The sequence below is a fragment of the Tripterygium wilfordii genome, chromosome 13 (genome assembly GCF_013401445.1).
Source record: "Tripterygium wilfordii isolate XIE 37 chromosome 13, ASM1340144v1, whole genome shotgun sequence".
NCBI lineage: Eukaryota > Viridiplantae > Streptophyta > Magnoliopsida > Celastrales > Celastraceae > Tripterygium > Tripterygium wilfordii.
In genome coordinates, this window is record NC_052244.1 from 16,818,491 (window position 1) to 16,836,507 (window position 18,017).

The window sequence follows — 18,017 nt, forward strand, 5'->3', positions numbered from 1 at the left end:
ATTGAATTTAATTTCACATAAGGTAACAAGGGCTCAGGGGAGAATAATTGAACTCGCGAACTATAGCGAGGTACAAGGATTTTGATCTGTGAAACTTCATTCCAACCTGGCCGGTGTTAGTTTTCACTTTATTAATCACAAACACAAGCCATGCACATACCATTTATGACACACACACACATACATATATACACACACACTAATTTTGACTATTGGGTTCTATTGGGTCTGTTGTGGTTGTGAAACGGTGATGAGTCTCTGTAGACGATCCATCTCCTTGGTCATAGTTGCCAAAACCATCGTTTTTGCTGTCGTCATCGTTCTTTACATCAACCTTGCCACCGCCGACCTTTCGACCGAGATCGGTCGGTTCACCGAGGAGACGACGATTGGTCATCGCTGCCTTGTTTTCCTCCGCGAGCGCAGTGAACACCTTTGCATTAGTTTCCAAGACCAAGACAAAAATCACAAGAAACACTGGCAAGACCTTCATGGTGGCTTTCTTGCATGCCAAGTTATATAACCCTGTAAATAACAATTAAATCTTATAAGTACTAAATTAATGTCTCACACAACTAGACCGAAATTAACTGACAGAAGAACTGATCAATGAAGCCTGTGATGTGTGAGGAGAAATATTGCAAGTGAGATGTCTAGGGTTTTCTATTTATAGGCAAGCTTCGTCAACTAGATAAATACGAGCAGTGAAAAAGAATGTAGTGGGTGCATCATCACAATGAAAATGAATGTAGCCACCATATGTGGGAGTAGGGGAGATGGCCACTAAAGAAAGTAATTATGATTAAATTTGATAATTATGTCATACTTGTAATTGCACGCCGTTTGAAGAGGACCAACGATGTGGTTTATAAGAAAAGCCGAAACATCTCTCACAAACAACAATGTTTTTTTTGGACTCAAATACTGTTAGTGGCGATTCACAAAAATAAAGTCGTTCAGACTTGATGTATTCACAATAAATCGATATGTCCAAAGCAAACAATATTGTTGATTTGAATGTGTTGAGATTTTGATAAATTAATAAACTTTTCAACGTTGGCGGTCAATTATTTCGGAATTAATCGTGGTTTATGTGGCCATTTTAGGGTTGATCAGTGGACAATTAATGGGTGATTGGAAAATAATAATTTTCTTAGTTGCAATGATAGTAGATTCAATCATCACTAGAGACATTCATTAATTGTTCGTTTGGGTGTGGTTAAAAGTTAGTTATTATTATCCTGATCTAGGCTTATAGATGTAGTTAAGTCCTCCAAGCCTGTTAAGTGTTAAATTTTCCTGTCCTAATAAGTAAGGCTAGTGGGTATGCACAAGCACCCTTTTGACTTATTGGACCTTGAATAATGTCCGACTCTAATGCTGGCAATATCTTACAGGCCCAATAAGTTGTTTAGATCCAAGTTACATGTTCAAAGTTGTCCAAGCCTTAAATATTTGCCACTGGACAAAAAGTAGTGGTAAAAGTAAAGAGAGGTGGAGCTGAAAGGACACAAGTGGTTTGGGAGATATTAAGATACTCAACTAGCTTCCAATGGAAGCCATAGTTGAAAGAAATTGCATGGCTCTTACGGCTTGAGTTTAGATTGGTGTCATTTTCAATTATAAAAAAAAAAAAAAAGAAAGGTTCAAAGAGATTGGTTTATGATTTTACATAATTTTATGAAGTGGGAGCCAAGTGCGTTTTAACTAATCAATAATTGGGACTGAATGTGCAAAGACAGAGAGAATCCTACCCAGGCTAGCCTATAATCACTTTAAAGAACAAAAGAAAGAAAACCAAATCAGAGAGAGATATGCCCAAATCAAAAATCACATTCACACCCACTTAGGAAACGATTATATAAAAATGTATCATCACTCACTTCCAGTGCATTCAAAAGATTTAGCTGTGGATTGCACATATTTGACAAAGCTGTTTCTGCTTATGGATATAATCCTAGGGTGCGTTTGGTAGAGCGGATAGATTGATTTTCAATGCTAACGAAAATGTTGTGAGGTGTTTGACGAATTAAAAATTGATGCTAGCAAAAATGCTGTTGAATTGAAGAATTATAATATTAGATTTTATAATGTTTATATTGAATTTTGTTATTAAATTTAATATAATAAATATAATTTTGTTAATAAAATAATTATTTTTATTAAATATAAATATAATGATTTTATAATAATTTTTTATTTTTATTAATCTTACATTTAATTTATTAAATAAAATTTACTAATAAAATTAATGTTAAGTATAAAATTTAAATATTATAATAATTACTTATTTAAAATTAATTAAGATAATGTGTTAAGTTAAAAATGTTTAAAATAAAAAATAATGTTGTAAATATTAATAAAAAAGTAAAAGAAATTGATGTTGTAATGCATGTGAGCCCAATCTTTATTAAAAAAGTAATTAAAGTGTAATCATTATGTGGGATCCACAAAAAAAATTTTGAAAAAAAAAATACAACGGAAATGTTGTATAAGCTCCCACTTATAAAACTCCAACGAATTTGCTGGCCATTGCCAGAGGATCCACTGTGCCGTTTGACACAGTGGAAGTCGGAAGCAAGTCCACTTCCGCTTCTGCTATGCAAAACAAGCAGCTAGTGTTAGGGCAGGTAGCGGAATTAAGCCTCAAAATTGAAATGTGAAATTTATGTATTGGGACAATTCAAAGGTCAAATTACATTTCTTGTCCCCATCTTTCATTCAAATATGTCAAAATCAGTGGACAAATTTTGAAATCACACCCTAAACAACTGAGACACTAAATATTTTCATTGGGGCATACTTCCGCAGGGGAAGCCCGGGACCTGCTGTAATTTTATTACAGCAGGTCCCATGGTAATACCTGTTTTTAACATTAAAAATTTTTATTTTTATTTTTAAAAATTATAAATATTTAGTGTTCATTGCAACGAACACAACGATATATTTTTTTTTAGAAACAAAAATCAAATTCAACATGAAAAAGATACGACAATTCTAGACCATCGGATATAAACTCAAAATATTTGATGTTTTTGATCACTATGCATTTGATTTTTGTTTTAAACAAAAAATATACCGTTGGATTCGTTATGAAAAATACTATATATTTATGATTTTTAAAAATAAAAATAAATTTTTTTACTACCCATAAAGGATATTACAACGGGATCTGCTGTAATCTGCTGTAATAAAATTACAGCAGGTCCCGGGCACCCTTTTGCAGGAGCTATAACAATTGTATTGAAAGGACAATGATATGACATAGTACCTTCAGACACATAAATACACTGGAAATCAAATGGGAAATTTATTTTTGTCCACAATGCATTGCGTAAAATAGAGCATAACATTAATTATTTGGCATAATCTTTTCTATAACAAAAAAAAAATCATACCAAAGAATAATGAACCAAAACGAATGCCACTCCTTTAAGAATGATTAAAAAATAAAAACTTCAAATTAAACGGACAATTGTCACTAAGAACACTTTGGATAACTTAATTATAAAAAGGTCATAGGCCTTTTTAAAATTGTAAAGAAGTGCAATTTAAGGGTAATTTTATCATCTCGCTTCATACATTTTTTGATTTATACCTATAATACTCTTCTTCTTCTCTCCTCTCTTCTTCTTCTCCTCCTCCTCCTCCTCTCCTCTCCTCTCTTCGTCTTCTTCTTCTCTCCTCTCTTCTTCTTCTCTCATCTCAAATTCCATTTGGCTTTTTATGAATCTTTGTCATTGATACTGTTACAAGAACCATCTTATCCATCATAATTCCTGCTTTGTACAGCAAGTATGAGGAGCATGTCAATAAATATTACGGTATGATTCATAGAAAATTTTCTCAACACTATAAAGTATAGAGAGTGAGAACTGATGAGGTGATCCTCATCAAATTGATCGGAATGACTCTTGTTTAGTCTTGTTTTATATTTTTTGTCTTTTATTCTTCTCGTATAATAAGCAGAAGAAAATTTAGGGAAATTGATACTGTATAGCTGCAGAGATGTATCACTATAGTATCACCAACACCAAAAATTCACTAAAAAGATACAAATTGAACTAGTATGCATACTTCCTCTTCCTAATTATTTTTCCTTTCTTGATTTTCTTTTCTTGGTTTGTACCTCTCTTGGTTGTTCTGAAAAATATTTATATCTGTAGAGATGTATCACTAACACCAAAAATTCACTAAAATGATACAATTGAACCAGAAAGACATGTAATACAATCAAATTTACATTCCAACATTTGTATCATCATTTTATGAGGAAAAGATATAAATTGAATACTAAATTGGACCTTCTGACTAAAAGTATCACTATTGTATCGCAGTTCGTGGAGAGAGAAAATCAAATTTGAGGTTATTAAAAATCCACTAAAATGATACAATTGATTCAGAAATACATGTAATGCAATCAAATTTACATTCCAACATTTCTATCATCATTTTATGAGGAAAAAACATAAATTGAACACTAAATAAGATCTTTTGATTAAAAGTATCACTATTGTATCGCAGTTCGTGGAAAGAGAAAATCAAATTTGAGGTTATTAAAAATCCACTAAAATGATACAATTGGTCTAGAAATACATGTAATGCAATCAAATTTACATTCCAACATTTCTATCATCATTTTATGAGGAAAAAATATAAATTGAACACTAAATTAGACATTTTGATTAAAAGTATCACTATTGTATCGCAGTTCGTGGAGAGAGAAAATCAAATTTGAGGTTATTAAAAATCCACTAAAATGATACAATGCAATCAAATTTACATTCCAACATTTGTATCATCGTTTTATGAGGAAAAGATATAAATTGAACACTATATTAGACTTTCTGTTTAAAAGTATCACTATTGTATCACAGTTCGTGGAAAGAGAAAATCAAATTTGAGGTTATTTTGGTAAAAGCTGGTCCCAGTGTACTTTTTTAAAAAGATGTTTTAGTGGTTGTACCTTTTTACAATTAAGTACAATCTAATATACCGGCTTACAAAAATCCCTTAATTAAACAATATTAGCATAACAAAATTTCAATTATTGTTTCATAGTTTAATGTACTAATTAATAATCGAAGCATAAACATTCTTTGGTACTGATGATGTTAAGTAGCAGCAGATAAGAATCAACCCATAACCCCGTGAGCCACATGCTTAGCGCTAATGATTTGACGCTGAATGGAGCCGACAACAATGGCCTACTTCAACTTACCCACTTCTATCAATATCTTCTCTCACTGGAATATGCCTAAGAAGTCTGTGTTTTTTTGTACTAATCTTTGGAATTCCCTTCCACATTTCTTTTTGCTTGCCATCTCGTATGGGCGGACGTAAACTCGGCCCGTTATATTTGTATACGTCTAAAAGTTTTTCAATTAACAACAGCATAAATTGGATCAAAATCCAAATACGTGATGACAAAAGTTTCTCTATCTCACTACTCAGTCTCTCCCAACCCAAAAGAGTTTTACCTGAAAAATCTAATTAAAATAGAGTCAGTCAAACTGGGTTGAATTCAGATCACTCCAATGTTGAATAAAACTCAAATTTGGGTCTAAAAAGAAAGTCTGGAGTTCTGTAGACTGACAAGAGTGCAAAAGAGGCTTAATCAAAGCACATGGGTGCATGTGTGCTCTGGTGTTTGTATGCCCGAATGAATACACACCATGTGTTATCCTCAACAAACAATCATCACGAACACTATGGCCTTTCCTTAATTTGCTTTCTAATTGATAGTGTTAAAACACCAAGCACTCGTCTGATTAAAGTTGGATTTCCCACCCAAAATGAGAGGTGGCTCCTGTTGAATTTGTCGAGAAAATCCCACAACACTAAAATAAAGTTTTAGATAGTAATAGACATATTATAAGCCAAGAATTTTCATATTTAGGAAGACACGTCCTAAAGTCATAGAACCCTGAAATAACCTGAAAGGTTTTGGGAAGCCTATAAGCTGGATATAAATAACAGATAATATTTTATAATGATAGCCAAATACTGGCAAAAGAGTTCATTGCTGTTTCGTAAACGGACACAGTAGGCAGGTGTAAGCTCAATGAGGCTTCGTGGCAGTGACCCTGTTACTTTCTACAGTACTTCCCATATGAAGTGCTAAGTTGGTTCATAGTGCACTCCATTGGAACTTCGGAAGAGTTGAAATTTGATTCAAATGTGGGACAATAACCCACATGTGTAATGGGACAGCACTAGAGAGAGATTATTAAATTAATGCCCAAATTGGCCATGTCAAATGAAACATAATTTGGATGTCCCCTCCCCCTTTTTCCATTCCCGGCCAAGTTCATTGCAAGAGCTGAAACCACAGCAACCATGTTAATTGGCCCATAACTGCTGACTGTAGGACCTGGAAGCCACGATTCCTCATCAACATCTGACGATGAAAGGCAACACAATCACCTCCACCGTAGATTGGGTAGAGAAAACACAGATATATATACCAAAAACTACATCAATAATAGATCTGCCAAGTCATTACTACTGGGACTGGATTATTCCAATATATTTCAATATAAACATGATTAATAATTAATATGCAGAATATGTATGTATGCATGTGTTTATTCGTATTTAGGCTTGGCGGATAAAATTCCTTGAAAAATAAAGAAATTATTTGCAAGAGAGAGGGAGAAAAAAATTAGGGAGAAAAAAAAAAGAAATATTCGAGTCATTGGCTCGGCGGAGGAGCGGAGCTAGAGGCTGCGGAAGAGATGGATCCGGAGCCGGATAACAAATCTGCGAGAGCGCTCATGGCTCGGACCTGCATCTCCAAGGCTGCTATGTAATCAGTGGCCTCCTCTAGAATGACCGGCAACGGCTGTTTCCGGCAACCAGGGACTAAACGGCCAAGTACCTTGACTTTCCTCTGTACAGCTGGTAGACTCTTGCCTTTCAACCTGAACACGCTCACTCTAGGCTTCTTGGACCGGGTACTACCAGAAGCAGCTGCAATTACTCTCTGCTGTCTCTTCTGGTGGTGTTGCTGTTGTTTCCTAAACTTGAGTTTCAGCCGGTTAGTCAGTATCGCTCGGCTCCACCTGGTCCTCCCCTTCGCCGAAACAGCCAACGCCCTATCGGCAGCTTCTCGCACAGATCGACCTTGACGCGGGACCGATGGAGAAGGAGGACTGAGCCGGACTTGGCCCAAAGCCTGTATAAGCTTGGAAGAATATATTTGTTGTTGCTTCTCGGTTCTCCACTTGGCAGGGTCGTTTTGGTCCTGGTCCCTTGCTTGCGCCAGCGATTTCTTCTTCTTTTTCCTTTTTGAGCGGTCAACAACCGCGGTAGAGTTCGTTACAGAGTTGGAGATCAAAGATGACGCCATCCAATCAGAGTTCACAAGATTCAAAAGATTCGCTGTTCTTGCAGGCTGCTGTTATCGAATCAAATTTCAAAACAACAAAAACAAAGAAGAAGAAAAGGAAACAATTCAGATTCAAATCATCGGGTATCGGAATGCAAAACACGAGAATTAAAACCAGAATCCCGAGCTTAAGAGAGATGAGTTACCTTTTGAGATACGATCGAGTGAATATCTTTACATGTGCAACAAGAGGGGTGGATCTGTGGACGAAGAGAATAAACGGGACGGAGTGGAGGGTGGGGCGTTGAAGGTAGAGAGAGGAACGGTGAAAGAGGAGAGTTATAAAGGAATCAAGAGAGAGCACCCGTCATTTCCTTAAAACTACATTTATTGCTTCTGTGGATGAAGCTGTGCGTTTACTTTAGTGGGTGCGCTTTGGTTGGTTAGTTAAATGGTTTTTATGAAAGGCCGTGTTACTGTTCTGCTCTACTACTTTTCTTTTATGACTCTTTGTTTTATACAGTATTATTTATTTTCTAATGTTGCAAATTTGCAACAGACAGGATAATTGAGGTTGGCATAGCACGATATAAGAAGGCCAGCAAGCTGTCTAATCCCTTTGACTGTAATGCTGGCCCTCTTATATGGTGACACCCCTGTCTTAAATTGACTCCCCTAAATTTGTTTCTAGACTTGTTTCTTTGGACTATTGCAAAATACACGAAAGGTATAATTGATTTGAAGAAGGTATTATATTTAATCATACTAAATACAGCAATCTACCTACGGAACCCATTATTTTTTTGTCACAGTTATCTCAAATACTGAATCCATTATCTTTTTGTCACATTCATCTAAGATATTAAGATAAACACACAATTTCATATGAATAATATGAGTCCACCATTTCACATAGATCATATACAACATGTCAGCATTTGAATAGCTCAAACCAAAAAAAAAAAAACACTTATCAAATTCGTACTAAATATATGCCGCATAGCCATAGGCAGTGGTACCAAAAAAAAAAGGCTTACCAATTGCCTTCACTATCTAACAGTCTTCTCAGGAAGCGAAGCTTAAGCATAATGAGTTCATGTCTAAAGCAACTTGTGCTGATGATTTAAGAAGAGACCTGTAAATTTGTAATGTTATAAATATCATATTGGTCAAACAAGACATATCACTAAAGTGGGGCTTGTTACTCGAAAATAATTGCAGGGAAATGTTAAAAAGAAGTCATCCACAGAAGATGTTCTATATGAACGCAAAATCAACGAAAATCCGCTAGTATTTATCATGACTAACTAGCTTGTCACAAATCCCAAAAACTATCCTCAATCGTCTTCAACTTTTGACACAGACAACAAAAATACAGACGGAAGGTAATCTACATACCAGCATAAGGAAAAATAAGAAAGAATCCACAAGCAATTAATCATGGGAGTCGCTAGCTATATAAAAATCCAAAGATCAATAACCTACTGCCTCATTTTCCCCATATTATGCTTAGAGGTCTACCCATTTATGTGTACTCTTTAACACAATTCATTATATAATCCAAGACCAGCCCCCAGACCCGAAAGATCGATAAAATAAGAAAGGAGCACGTACTGATGACATGACAAAGTGTAATCACATGGAACTTTGGCGTTGGCTTCCACTAATTAACCTAAAGAATGGGGTCTCTAAAATACTTTCCTTTTTTTTTTCATTCCGTGCAATGATTATTGGAGGTGATGATCCCTAGGCAAGGAACTATAAACCAAAGAAAAAAAAATGCAGATCAATGTGGTTTTTCTCTCTGGCATTTGTTTGTTCTCTTGAGGTTTTGTTTCGTATTTGTTGAACGTGGTTTGGAGTTTTCCTCCTTTTGTGAGGTGTGGACAGTTGTGCTCCACATTTCCAGCAATCCGCTCCCAAATATCTAATTTTTATCTGCAAAATAATCACCAATAGTAGGATACTTATCAACAACACCTATCAGAATCATGGATCATGGTACCATGTGTCCAGTTTGAACTCAAAAGATCTAAGACACTATTGGGGATTATTATACTTCCAGGGTAAGTGCCTTTCCTGTGTGAGAGTGAGACACAATGAAGAGCGACGGAAAGGGATAAGATTCTTAAACAGCACCAGAAAGTGTGGCACTGATTGCTTATAGATTTAGATTAAATAAAACAAATCGAAAGAATGAGGTATCAATACCCTTCAGATATAGAAAGCAATGTCCGGAGAGGTGACAAGGCCGACCTGATAATAATTTGATTATGCTAGCAACACTATATTCTGTCATTCTGTGCTCAAGAAGTTTTAGAACTTAAAACACATAAACATTGACAGCCTCCCCGTAACGAAAACCACTATCATAAGGCTAAAAACCCACTATCAACTTAAATCTTAGTTCGATACACAAGGCTCGGTTTAAAATCTTTTATTGGTGGATTAGACCAAATCTTTACCTTTGAGTACAGCTAGCTGAAGAGGTTTCCTCTCTCATGAGTCATAATCAAGAATCAACCAACAAAACTTGTCGGATTATGCAAAATAACCTACTTTAAGTTACAGCAAAAAATATCCTCCACAAAAAACCTCTGTACCCAGAAAAACTAAAAGGAGCCCTCCTCTCGTTCTCATTCATGGATGGATGACTGCTGATTAATGGAAAATTAAAACTAGACACTATTGCAAGCAAAGGCATCATTAGGTGTAACAACTCTAGTTTATGCTAGTGGATCTTCAGGGTTTTCCCTTGGGCGATGAATAGATCTCCATGAATGTCAAATTAGATTCCTTATTGCCCCCTGGTAAAGCTACTTTTAACAAAAGAGCCTATAGAATTAATTTGGCATCTTTATGTCTGATCCTCTCTTCCCTTCTAAGTTTAACTACTTATGTCAAATAGCCGATTAGGCCTTGTAATGAAGTCATGTTATCATCATGATCATCCGAGACTTTATTCCAAAACTTTGGGATCGACTACACGAGTCTATGAGAATATCATTGGAAATTCACCACATGTATTTGTTTTCTCCATTCATTTCTATCAATGATCATACATTCATCCACTCCTATTAAATTCATATCATTTCTTATAACTTCAAGCCATGTCTTTTTAGGTCTACCTCGTTGCCTCTTACTATCTCCTATAAAAATTCTCTCATTCCTCCTCATTGCCACACCGCTATCTCTACATTGGACAATGAAGTCTTGTTATCATAATTAAAAATTATCCATTTGAAATAAAGCTTCAAAAATTGATAAGGTTATATCAGATACTCGGTTTTTGACCTTTTTGTTTGAAAATGGGTTGGGTGACAAACAAGCAACACCTATTACAAAAACCACACTTAATAGCTCCAATGTAAAATTCTAGGAAGGATGGTTCTAGAAAACACAATATCAGATATCAGTGAACCAACTTGCAAGCTAATACTTTTCTCTGGCCAACGATATTGCATTGAAAGAAGAAAGTATGTGAGCAGCCAGCCAGTAACAGCCCTACATCTATGAATGACTGGTTGTAATAACTAATAACCACTGAGGACTCTTCATCTGTTTATGAAGAAAAGTGGAAGTAAGAAGGCACCATCTATACAACACAACACATGGACAACAATCTCTTCTAGCATGCTTATTTGCTTTCTTCCCTAACTAAACAGGCATTTTTAAGCACACAGACTAAGCCTCATTCAGAAGCAGCAGAATGATAGATGTGTCAGTTACTTCCTAGGGCCTACAACGAGTCAAGCCAAAGCACTAAGACATTTGAGCTAAATCACGCACAAAGAATATTAAATGAGCATTTAATCTCATTAAAGTCGCTTTCTATACAAACCACGCCTAAGATGTTATTATGAAGATCACATAAATGTACTAACTACCAACTCTTTAACACAATGCTCTACTAAATCACTCAGATCCATCAATTATTGCAAGCAGGTCTAAAGTGTTTCATGGCAACATCATCCTAGCATAGTATTATAGTAATAACGATAAAATTGAATTATTGGAGTAGCAAAACAGATGTGCTGGACTTACCTTTCCTTTTTCCATGCAATGGCTCAAGTAGGCAGAGGCCGAGCAGATGTTCCTTGAGCTACAGAACCGAGGAAGAACAGAGCAACAATTGCTAGGACCATCCAAAACATAAAACATATTAGCACGGCTTTTTTAAAAACAATTTGCAGGCACAAGTCTTTCTCCTCAGGCAGAGTGAAGAAGTCATCTACGACGATATTAACAAGTGTGTCCAGAAGCCTCTTGGATCGGTGATCTGCACCGACTGAGTTCAAGACCTGAGATCTTGCTTCTATGAGAAGATTTGCCACAATTTCAGCCTTTACTGAGAAGCCATTTGACGCACCTGTTGCGAGATTAATTGCAGAAAACTCTACTTGTTCATTTTCCTTGGTGGTGCGCATTGAAGTTGGAGTTAGATCAGAGAGAATTGAAGTTTCTGATGAAGCTGAGATAACATTATTCAATTCTGACACAGCTCTGACACAAACAAGGGAAACTAAAGGTTCAACTCTTGATGTTGAAAAAATAAAACAATAAATTTAAATTATACAAAGTAATGAAAACAAAAAACAGATACACGAGCCCTAATCATGCATCAAACAGCATATATTCAAGCAATTCTTTGGTGGAACATGATATTAACAGATCAACCACCACACGTCCTAGTTTTACTACCTTGTAGATTCTAATCTCTTCGAATAAAAAAACCGGAGCAAATCAGAAATGATACAATGTATTAGATAACAACTAACGAGACATCAAGGCAACATCTGAACTACACTAGTGATATTTCTGCTAAAAGAAGTTATTTCGAACAAAATTCAAAAATAAAATCGTCAAGAGCACCAAAAGCAACGTATAAAAAACTCGAGATTTGGAACCAAATCATACATCATTGAATCAAAAGGATCTGAAACATCTTCATGTGTTTCGCTAAACACAGAACCCAAGCTTTTCTTAGCTATCTGCAAGGGAGAGAGTCGTCTGGTGAGAGCTGAATACAAAGAGAAAAATGAAAGAATTTAGGATTTCGAGTGTACCTTCTGTAGCTTCTTCAACTGCGATTCCTTGGATCTGCGATTGCCAAGATCGAGAGAGCGCAAGTGCTCCTTTTGCGAAGTTTGGTAGTCCTTCATCTTGGCGGGAGTGATTTGAATTTTACTTTCAGTTTTGGGAAATGAAGACTCGGTATCGGTGTAAGCTCCTGAAGAATGGTCCCAAATGTGTAAAGATGCGACCAAGCTTGTCAATAAGATTTCCTAATATAAATAAAATATATATTTACCTAGATCCACTTTGATCAACAAAGCTGAAAGTGCTCTTTCTTGTTGTTTGTTCTTATTTTTCAAGGGGCATTTGCAATGTAACAGATCCATAAAGAATTGAAGATTAGTGGGTACAAGAGGTGCTTCAGAATCAATTCTCTCCCACTCCAATTGCAAGACTCCTACGAGTCACCATTATTATCCAATTCCTCTGATGCAACTTTTACCGGGTAACTCGGTGACCCGGTTCGGAAAACCTGATAACCCAATGACCCAGGACCTGGTAACCCGGTGACCTCTTATCAGGATTATCGGGCGGGTCACTTCCATGTCAAAAAACATAGGATCGGGTCAAATCCGGCCCGATAACCCGGAACCCGGCCCGATGGACACCACTCACCATTACTCACAAGTCACAACTCCAAAGTCTAAAGTCCATGTTGAGAACCGTCCTTAAAACGAAAGCCCAAAACACAGCCCAAATTATTTGCCCCTGACATTCTTGATTCACAAAAACTACATTTTTTTTTATGCCACAAAAACTGCATGCCCAAAGTAAAATTCTGCCATAGTTTGAGTCTTTTCTTTTGTATAGAAGATGGAAGTTTCAGTTTTCTTCATCATCGAATGCATGAGTTTGCCAATGTTCTTTCAGGGTTTCCCCATTCGTACCATTATGCCCCAGTGCCCCGATGTCTCAGATAGTGTAAATTTTAGGAATTTCACTTCAGTATGAAGACAGAAGAGAAAGGTCCATGACTCGTAACCGATTTTGTCAGGGAATCAGAGTCTTTGTACAAGTTCCATCACCAGAAACAATAAGGAAGAGGGAAATCACAATAAGGATCAGTGTAACCAACAGCTCAAATAGACTCAAATCAAAGTTAAAAAGATAACAGTTTTTCAAATTTCAAATGAACAGATGCAAAATCTAGTCTACTTTTACATCAATCGCTGATGGATTCACAAAACTATCCAAAAGGGTTCACCAAGCTGTTGATAATAACCAAAACGTAGTGGGAAAGTATTAAATCCTGTTCAAAAAGGTTCATAGAGCTGTTCAAAATAACCAAAACGGCAAAATGTAGTGTGAAATTAAGGACTAAAAACCCAGAGATGAATACGAATCAGTATCTTCATCTTCATCAATCTCCCAAGCCCTAATGTTTTTCCCAATCAGAAAGGCCGCATGAGCATCAACACAAGCCTGCAAAACCTGTTCACGACTAAGCTCATTAGCATTCCAGCGACTCATGCTAATCTCCCTTTCCAATCTCACTCCATCAAACCCTAAAAACTCCTTCACAATCTTCTCTACACTAGCCCCTGCCAGGCTCTCTCCAAAATCAGTTTCCACGTGCTTCCTCAGATCAAGCAGACTACGGACCTTTAAATCGTGCCGTGAAGCCCTCAGTTTGCTTGCGTCCATACTGTTCCAGAACCCGACGAATGTGATGTCTGGATCCCGCAGGAACCGCCGGAGGCTGAGGGGGACGCGGTCGGCGTTGCAAAGTTGAAAGATCAGGCATCGCCTTCCAATGCATAGTTGGAGAGTGTCCGCCGGTGAGTTTCGGCCTGAGAACGGTGTCCATTGGACGCCGAGGCCTACTACTAGGCGTCCCCTGTGATAAAAGTGACTGCAACGATAGCGGACCGTGTGAAGCCAGCGACGGACCACGGCGGGGGTCGCCGTAACAGTGACTTCGACGGGAGTCCCGAAGAAGTAGACGGTGAACTCGTTGTGATCGGAGAATGGCGTGTATTCGACGATCGGGATGGTTGCCATTTTTCTGAGAGAGAAGGTGGCCTGTGTGTCTTCTGGCTTGTGAGGCACGATTGGCGTGATCAATTTGAAATTTAGCAGAAGACAAGGACCATTTTGCCCTTGTTGTCTCCCGCCGATGGTGATGAAATAGGGATAGAGCTCCTACTGTGACACTCAAAAAAGCAAAAAGTACATGCAGTAGAAACTGCAAATACTACTTCAAATTTTTAACGATGATCGCACCTACATCTGACACTAATACTAATAGTAGCCTCCTGGGTTGGACGGCTGGATCCCCAATAATCGCAATTACATAAAATTCAATTAGATAAAAAAAATTTAATTAGAAAATAAGAAATTAATTTAATTAATGCTTCTTAGAGATTGAGATAAAATTAAAGAGTTTCTGTAGAAAATGCCCACGATGGCACAACCCAAAGCTAGCCTCCCCACCATCTCAGCCCATTGGGCCGTGGCAGTTCCCAGCCCACCTTCCTGGAAAAGGCTGGACAATTGGTTAAAGACTTGGGCAAGCTTATAAACTAGACACCAAGCCCCTCAACAATCGATGTGGGATTTTTATCCCTTTAACACCTTTTTAACACTCCCCCGCACTCGTGGACTGAGTATCAAAGCCCAAGGCCCAACGAGTGGACTTTTTCATCGGGGACGAGCACACCTGCTCCGATACCATGTAGAAAATCCCACTATGGCACAACCCAGAGCCAGCCTCCCACCATCTCGGCCCATTGGGCCGTGGCAGTTCCCAGCCCACCTTCCTGGAAAAGGCTGGACAATGAGTTGAAGACTTGGGCAAGCTTATAAACTAGACACCAAGCCCCTCAACAATCGATATGGGACTTTTATCCCTTTAACACTTAACACTCCACCGCACTCGTGGACTGGGTACCAAAGCCCACGACCCAACGAGTGGAAATTTTTATCGAGGACGAGTGCACACCTGCTCCGATACCATGTAGAAAATCTCACTATGGCACAACCCAGAGCCAGCCTCCCCACCATCTCGGCCCATTGGGCCGTGGCAGTTTCCAGCCCACAAATTTTTATCGAGGACGAGTGCACACCAGCTTCGATACCAATGGGCCGAGATGGTGGGGAGGCTGGCTCTGGGTTGTGCCATAGTGGGATTTTCTACATGGTATCGGAGCAGGTGTGCACTCGTCCTCGATAAAAATTTGGCTTTGGTACACAATCCACGAGTGCGGGGGAGTGTTAAAAGGTGTTAAAGGGATAAAAGTCCCACATCGATTGTTGAGGGGCTTGGTGTCTAGTTTATAAGCTTGCCCAAGTCTTCAACTCATTGTCCAGCCTTTTCCAGGAAAGTGGGCTGGGAACTGCCACGGCCCAATGGGCCGAGATAGTGGGGAGGCTGGCTCTGGGTTGTGCCATAGTGGGATTTTCTACATGGTATCGGAGCAGGTGTGCACTCGTCCTCGATAAAAATTTTCACTCGTTGGGTCGTGGGCTTTGGTACCCAGTCCACGAGTGCGGGGGAGTGTTAAAAGGTGTTAAAGGGATAAAAGTCCCACATCGATTGTTGAGGAGCTTGGTGTCTAGTTTATAAGCTTGCCCAAGTCTTCAACTCATTGTCCAGCCTTTTCCAGGAAGGTGGGCTGGGAACTGCCACGGCCCAATGGACCGAGATGGTGGGAAGGCTGGCTCTGGGTTGTGCCATAGTGAGATTTTCTACAGTTTCAATCTTTAAAAATGACGAACCACAGTAGGATTAAAATCCTTTAATTTTATCTCCATCTTTAACATATATTAGTTAAATTTTTTTCTTGTTTCATTTTTTAGTTCAAAATTTAAAAATTAATTATCTAATTGAATCTTACCCAATAGAAATTACTGGATATGATGATAAATTGGAAAAGCTGCCTTGCATTATCCTCAATAGAAAAACGCATGTTTGAAAGTTTTATCTGATTTCGGTGTGAACAGAGAGGTAGATAACACATTAACCGATTTATCAGGAAATCCATCTTTCTACAAGTGCCATCACCAAAAAATATATATATATGGAAGAGAGAAAATCTCAAAGAGAACCAGGGAAACTTAGTGCTCATATCAATGTAAAAAAGATAACAGTCCTCATGAACAGAAACAAAATCTAGTCTACTTTTACATCAATCGCTGATTGATTCACCAAAACTATCCAAAAGGGTTCACCAGGCTGTTGATAATAACCAAAATGGAGGGCGAACGTATTACAATCCTGTTCAAATAGGTTCATACTTCATAGAGCTTTTCAAAATAACCAAAACGGCAAAAAGTAATGTGGAAGGACTAAAAACCCAGAAATACATCCGAATAAGTATCAACCAGAAATACATCCGTACCAGTATCATCTTCATCAATCTCCCAAGCCCTAATGTTTTTCCCAATCAGAAAGGCCACGTGAGCATCAACACAAGCCTGCAAAACCTGTTTATGGGTAAGCTCATAAGCATTCCAGTAACTCATGCTAATCTCCCTGTCCAATCTCACCCCATCAAATCCTAAAAACTCCTTCACAATCTTCTCTACACTAGCCCCTGCCAGGCTCTCTCCAAAATCAGTTTTCACATGCTTCCTCAGATCAAGCAGACTATGGACCTGTAAATCATGCCAGGAATCCCTCAACTTTCTTGCATCCATACTGTTCCAGAACCCGACGAATGTGATTTGTGGGTCTAACAGGAACCGCCGGAGTTTGCGCGGGACAGTGTCGGCGTTGCAAAGATGAAAGATCAGACATCGCTGTCCAACGCAGAGTTGGAGAGTGTCGGCCGGTGAGTTTGGGCCTGAGAACGGGGTCCATTGGACGCCCAGGCCTACCACTAGGCGGCTCCTGTGATAAAAGCGACGGTAACGATAGAAGACCGTGTGAAGCCAGCTACGGACCACAGAGGACGTCTTGGTAACAGTAACTTTGACGGGAGTCCCGAAGAAGAGGACAGTGAATTCGCGGTGGTCGGAGAAGGGCGTGTATTCAACGATCGAGATAGTTGCCATTTTTCGGAGAGAGAAGCCGGCCTGTGTGTCTTGATGTCTTGTGAGGTACGAATCGATTGGCGTGATCAAGTTGAAATTTAAAGAATGCAAGGACCATTTTGCCCTTTTTCTCTCCCGCTAATGCACCACAACTGTGACACACGTGTTGCGCTCCTACTGCGACACTCAAAAGGTCAAATGTATTCGTATGGATTAGAAAGTAAAAACTGTGAAGACCGTTTGACACTAATGGGATAAGTAATGCTATTGACATTAAATCCTCACATTATGGTCAACTTTGGTCCTCAAATTATGGCATAACTTGTTCCTCAAATTATGGATCAAATTATGGAAACTTTGTCCCATAATTTGCTCCTCAAATTATGGAACATTTGTCTTAGGGTGTAATGTTTGATCCCTATATATATGAGGTTGTAATTGTAATGTAAAATTAATATATATACACACCAAATATTGCCTCTATTCTTCTCTACAATTGCTCCTATTTTTTTCTACATGGTATCGGAGCAGGTCATGTTGTAGAAACATTACAGGGAGATACGGTAAATTACACCTCAAATCCAATTTCCCTTATAAATGAGTTTGCAACCTATCTTCAGGAGAAGGGAAGAGTAAA

At 38.2% G+C, this 18,017-nt stretch overlaps 4 protein-coding genes across 5 annotated transcripts; all 4 read right to left on the minus strand.

Annotated features, from left to right (window-relative positions):
• Positions 1-6,505: 6,505 nt before the first annotated feature.
• Positions 6,506-9,247, minus strand: LOC120013354 (transcription factor bHLH147-like). 2 transcript variants are annotated; one of them, XM_038865135.1, is made up of 2 exons: positions 7,537-9,247; positions 6,506-7,396 (listed from the first exon to the last, which is right to left on the minus strand). In XM_038865135.1, exon 2 carries the CDS (start codon positions 7,349-7,351, stop codon positions 6,695-6,697), a length of 657 nt encoding a protein of 218 aa, XP_038721063.1. In that variant the 5' UTR covers positions 7,352-7,396; positions 7,537-9,247; the 3' UTR covers positions 6,506-6,694. The 2 variants fall into 2 exon arrangements, with proteins under 2 accessions (XP_038721063.1, XP_038721062.1); XM_038865134.1 differs by having other exon boundaries at positions 6,506-7,399; positions 7,537-9,240.
• Positions 9,248-9,437: 190 nt separating this feature from the next.
• Positions 9,438-12,951, minus strand: LOC120012687. Its single transcript, XM_038864121.1, has 5 exons — positions 12,849-12,951; positions 12,642-12,803; positions 12,397-12,560; positions 12,248-12,321; positions 9,438-11,833 (listed from the first exon to the last, which is right to left on the minus strand). Exons 1-5 carry the CDS (start codon positions 12,949-12,951, stop codon positions 11,398-11,400), a joined length of 939 nt encoding a protein of 312 aa, XP_038720049.1. The 3' UTR covers positions 9,438-11,397.
• Positions 12,952-13,396: 445 nt separating this feature from the next.
• Positions 13,397-14,555, minus strand: LOC120013806. The gene has a single exon (XM_038865741.1). It carries the CDS (start codon positions 14,405-14,407, stop codon positions 13,724-13,726), a length of 684 nt encoding a protein of 227 aa, XP_038721669.1. The 5' UTR covers positions 14,408-14,555; the 3' UTR covers positions 13,397-13,723.
• Positions 14,556-16,442: 1,887 nt separating this feature from the next.
• LOC120013553 lies at positions 16,443-17,457 on the minus strand. The gene has a single exon (XM_038865386.1). The coding sequence runs from the start codon at positions 17,399-17,401 to the stop codon at positions 16,694-16,696; it is 708 nt and encodes a 235-aa protein (XP_038721314.1). The 5' UTR covers positions 17,402-17,457; the 3' UTR covers positions 16,443-16,693.
• Between the last annotated feature and the right edge of the window lie 560 nt (positions 17,458-18,017).

What these genes read in the sequence shown, in the direction of transcription:
- LOC120013354 (XM_038865135.1), bottom strand. Translation starts at nt 7,351, where the DNA reads ATGGCGTCATCTTTGATCTCCAACTCTGTAACGAACTCTACCGCGGTT.
- LOC120012687 (XM_038864121.1), bottom strand. Translation starts at nt 12,951, where the DNA reads ATGGAAGTGACCCGCCCGATAATCCTGATAAGAGGTCACCGGGTTACC. An exon ending in CCGGGTCACCGAGTTACCCG is followed by an intron (nt 12,804 to 12,848) that starts GTAAAAGTTGCA and finishes GGTGACTCGTAG; the next exon opens with GAGTCTTGCAATTGGAGTGG. An exon ending in GATCCTTTTGATTCAATGAT is followed by an intron (nt 11,834 to 12,247) that starts GTATGATTTGGT and finishes TGTTTGTGTCAG; the next exon opens with AGCTGTGTCAGAATTGAATA.
- LOC120013806 (XM_038865741.1), bottom strand. Translation starts at nt 14,407, where the DNA reads ATGGCAACCATCCCGATCGTCGAATACACGCCATTCTCCGATCACAAC.
- LOC120013553 (XM_038865386.1), bottom strand. Translation starts at nt 17,401, where the DNA reads ATGGCAACTATCTCGATCGTTGAATACACGCCCTTCTCCGACCACCGC.